This window comes from Oratosquilla oratoria, chromosome 6 (assembly GCF_046742065.1).
Source record: "Oratosquilla oratoria isolate Oo_2021 chromosome 6, ASM4674206v1, whole genome shotgun sequence".
Taxonomy (NCBI): Eukaryota; Metazoa; Arthropoda; class Malacostraca; order Stomatopoda; family Squillidae; genus Oratosquilla; species Oratosquilla oratoria.
The window spans coordinates 72342705-72346482 of record NC_134782.1 but is presented as its reverse complement, the minus strand read 5'-3'; the positions used below and the strand labels follow the sequence as shown (position 1 = coordinate 72346482).

The 3778-nt window shown below is 39.1% G+C and overlaps 1 protein-coding gene across 1 annotated transcript; it reads left to right on the top strand.

Annotated features, from left to right (window-relative positions):
• The first annotated feature begins 1128 nt into the window (after positions 1 to 1128).
• On the top strand, positions 1129 to 2331 carry LOC143026090 (uncharacterized). Its single transcript, XM_076186086.1, has 3 exons — positions 1129 to 1187; positions 1557 to 1749; positions 1882 to 2331. The coding sequence occupies exons 1-3, from the start codon at positions 1129 to 1131 to the stop codon at positions 2329 to 2331; spliced, it is 702 nt and encodes a 233-aa protein (XP_076042201.1).
• Positions 2332 to 3778: the final 1447 nt, after the last annotated feature.

The window sequence follows — 3778 nt, the reverse complement described above, 5'->3', positions numbered from 1 at the left end:
TACCTTACTCTATACTTTTGAAAATGTCTTAAATAGACGAAAACGTTCCGTCACCTTTCATTTTATTTTCCAAGTGGTTTTATCACACAGACACACACACACACACACACACACACACACACACACACACACACACACACACACACACACACACACACAAAAATATATATATATATATATATATATATATATATATATATATATATATGTGTGTGTGTGTGTGTGTGTGTGTGTGTGTGTGTGTGTGTGTGTAAATATATATATATAAATATATATATATATATATATATATATATATATATAGGTATGTATATATAGATGTATATTTATATATATATATATATATACGAGTATATACATATATATAATGTTTATATGTATATATATACATATATATATATATATATATACATGTATGTATATATACATATATATATACATTTGTATATACATATATATATATATATATATATATATATATATATATATATATGGAAAGTAGACCACTTGAAAAAAAAACTAACGAAGCAGAGCGCTTTCGTATATTACATCCAGTGAAGATGTAATATACGAAAGCGCTCTGCTTCGTTAGGTTCTTTTTCCAAGTGGTCTACTTTGCATAAGTGAGCACACGTACCCGTGTTTTTATTAGCATATATATATATATATATATATATATATATATATATATATATATATATATATACATATACCAAGGGATTTTACCCCTTACAAGGGAGGTAGCCAAAAAGAAAAAGGCATAAAATCATTCCCACCCATTCCATCCCTGAATACACTCCATTCCCCTCCACCCTCCTTCTTATCTTATCACCTACTGGATGACGGGTCATCCCTACACCTTGTCCACTGGTATATATATATATATATATATATGTTACGCATAATGTGGATGATTGCCTAAAGTGCACATTAGGCAGGAAAATTGCCTAATGTGTACATTAGGCAACTTAATTTGCGCAGTGTTCACAATAGGCAAAACACTAGCCTAATGTTCACTTTAAGCAAGATTTTCATATTAGGCAAGGGTATTTTGCCTAATGTTGACTGAATGACGAGGCCGCGCCAGCTGACGAATGGCGGGTGTAGTTTGTGCGTGTGTTTTAGCCAATGGCCGGTCGCGGCGCTGAGCCGGCTGGCCGGCAGTCTGGCAGCCACAGCAGCAGAGAGTAGGTGTGTGCTCTTGCGATTTTGGGCGCCAGAGCACACACCTGCTCTCATTGTTCTTATCATTCTTAAAATGCTTGTTTCTTTTACTGTTTGCCATTATCTAATATGAATTGAATAATTAATCACTGTGCTATTTCCAGACTAGGTATTTTCTTTATCTTGTCTTGTTTATTTCAGTTTGTATTTATGCACTATGGATCAAGCTACCTTTGAGCGTCATCCTCAAAGCCAAGGTGCTGTTTAACGTCTAAATGGAGTGATACAGAACAAACTGACCATTTGGATGAGGGAAAACAACAGCAGAAAATGGTCAGTAGGTCTCAAATTTGTTCAGTGGCAAGTTAATATCAGCCACCATGAGGCCACAGCCCATTCAAAGTTACATTTGGACAAGATACGCAGGTTGGATTAGGGTCATCTATCCTGCCAAGTACAGCTCTCTGTAATATCTTTACTGAGGAAGATCTTGAAGCAGAGGCAGAAGTAGAAGTAGAGACAGGGCCAGTAGCAGGAGCAGAGACAGAAATAGAAGCAGAGACAGGGGCAGCGACAGAAGCAGAGGTAGAGGCAGAGACAGAAGTAGAAGCAGAGACAGGGGCAGTAGCAGGAGCAGAGACAGAAATAGAAGCAGAGACAGGGGGAGTGACAGAAGCAGATGCAGAGACAGAAACAGTATCTACGAATTTCCAAAAGATCCGTGTTTCAGCTACTCTAGGACAATCCAAGACAGCAACACGGATGACAAGATGCGGCAAATACCTGCTCAAACCATTGTCTGTTGGTCAGTGTGCTACTCTGAGGGTTCCGGATGTCGATCGCGGTCCAACAGATCCTAGAAATTTGTTAGTGGTCGTCCTTAAGGAAAATGATGGACTTCACACTGTAGGTTGTCGGGAAGAGATTATTGGGCCAAAATTTACAGCAACTGATCTATGTGCAATCAAACAACCCCTAATAAAGCCTGAAGAAGTTCCCGATATCTGCCTATCGATCAGAACTGCGACAGTAAGAGGCACTGGTGGGCAAGGCTATGTAAAGTGCCAGTGTACGACACAGTGTACTTCACAATGGTGCAGCTGCCTTAGAAAAAAGCTCAAGTGCAACTCGCGCTGTCACCCGGGCAGATCATGTAAAAATTTGTGATTGAAAAACAAACTGGCGAATTGTTTTCATTGTGTTTTGCATGTGTTCAAATACACTGGAATTCTTTAAATTGCATTATTTGTAGCTTCTGTGGGTTGTCTGTTCGATTAATTTTCATTGTTTAGGTTAGGTTGTCTGTTCGATTAATGTTCATTGTTTAGATTAGGCAGTCCAATTCACATCGGGCAAAATTGGGCGGCATAATGTGAACAAAAGGCATTTTTTGCTTAATGTTAACAAATTGTAAACTTTATGCAAACTGCTTGCCTAATGTAAACATTAGGCAATTTTCTGCCTAATGTTCACATTAGGCAATTATCCACATTACGCGTAACATATATATATATATATATATATATATATATATGTATATACAAATATATATGTATATATACATATATATGCATTCATACATATATATATATATATATACATACATATACCAAAGGATTTCTCCCCCTTATATGGGGGGGTAGCCAAAAAGAAAAAGGCATAGAAACCACTCCCACCCATTCCATTCCCTACATATTCCACTCCCATCCCTCCTCCTCCCTCCCTCTCATCTTGGCACCTCCTGGATGATGGATCATACCTGCATCCTGTCCACTGCCCTGGGTCAGAAGCAGTCACAAGACACAGCACATCCACAGCAAGGCCCCCCTCTCCGTCCCCTCATGCAGAACAGGAGAAGACGGGGAGAAACCCCTTTCGGGCTGCGTCAAATTATTTCTCATACATACTTCTTCAACCCCTATCTCCCACCCACTTCCCCTCATGCATCACAGCACCATCCATACACAACCTTTCTCCATTCACCCCTATTTTCTATCCTCTCCCGACCTTACTCAACAGACATTCCTCTCTTTTGTAATGCCCCTTTTACCCCATCCATCCATCTCATCCTAGGACGCCCCCTCATATTCACTCCTTCCATCTCTGCCTTCCATGCCTCTTTTACTAATATTTCTTCACCCATTCTTTCCATGTGTCCAAACCATCCCAATACTCTTTCATCAACCCTATCTCCCAACTCCCTTTTCAAAATCTTTTACTAAAACACTTCGGTGAAATGTCACTACAAGGTACCTTCTCCCTTCTGTTTCAGTTTGCACGTGACCACAATTCTGGTCCATATCTCAGTAAGCAAGAAGCCGCAGTGCAGGCCTCTATCCTTAAAAGTATTCTTAGGCGCTTCTTAAGTCAGTCTGATTGGGTTAGTAAAGATGAAATGACAGTAGGAAATGTATAATTCTTTATCTATTTTCAAATGATACCAAAACTACATGCAGATACCATTGGAAATGCATTCCACCACAAGTTCTAATCAGGGCCCACTTTCGTAGACTTCATCCACCAATTTGATCAAAAGTACTGCAGACGTTTCTGCCCAGCCAGTCCCAGTTACAAGATCTAATCACCCAATCTCAACTATAGTCCTACAACAGAG

Bases quoted from the DNA above. Each gene is read 5' to 3' on its own strand.
- LOC143026090 (XM_076186086.1), top strand. From the start codon at position 1,129: ATGGCCGGTCGCGGCGCTGAGCCGGCTGGCCGGCAGTCTGGCAGCCAC. The intron at 1,188-1,556 runs GTAGGTGTGTGC...ATGAGGCCACAG, and splicing joins GGCAGCCACAGCAGCAGAGA to CCCATTCAAAGTTACATTTG. The intron at 1,750-1,881 runs GTAGAGGCAGAG...AATTTCCAAAAG, and splicing joins GGGCAGCGACAGAAGCAGAG to ATCCGTGTTTCAGCTACTCT.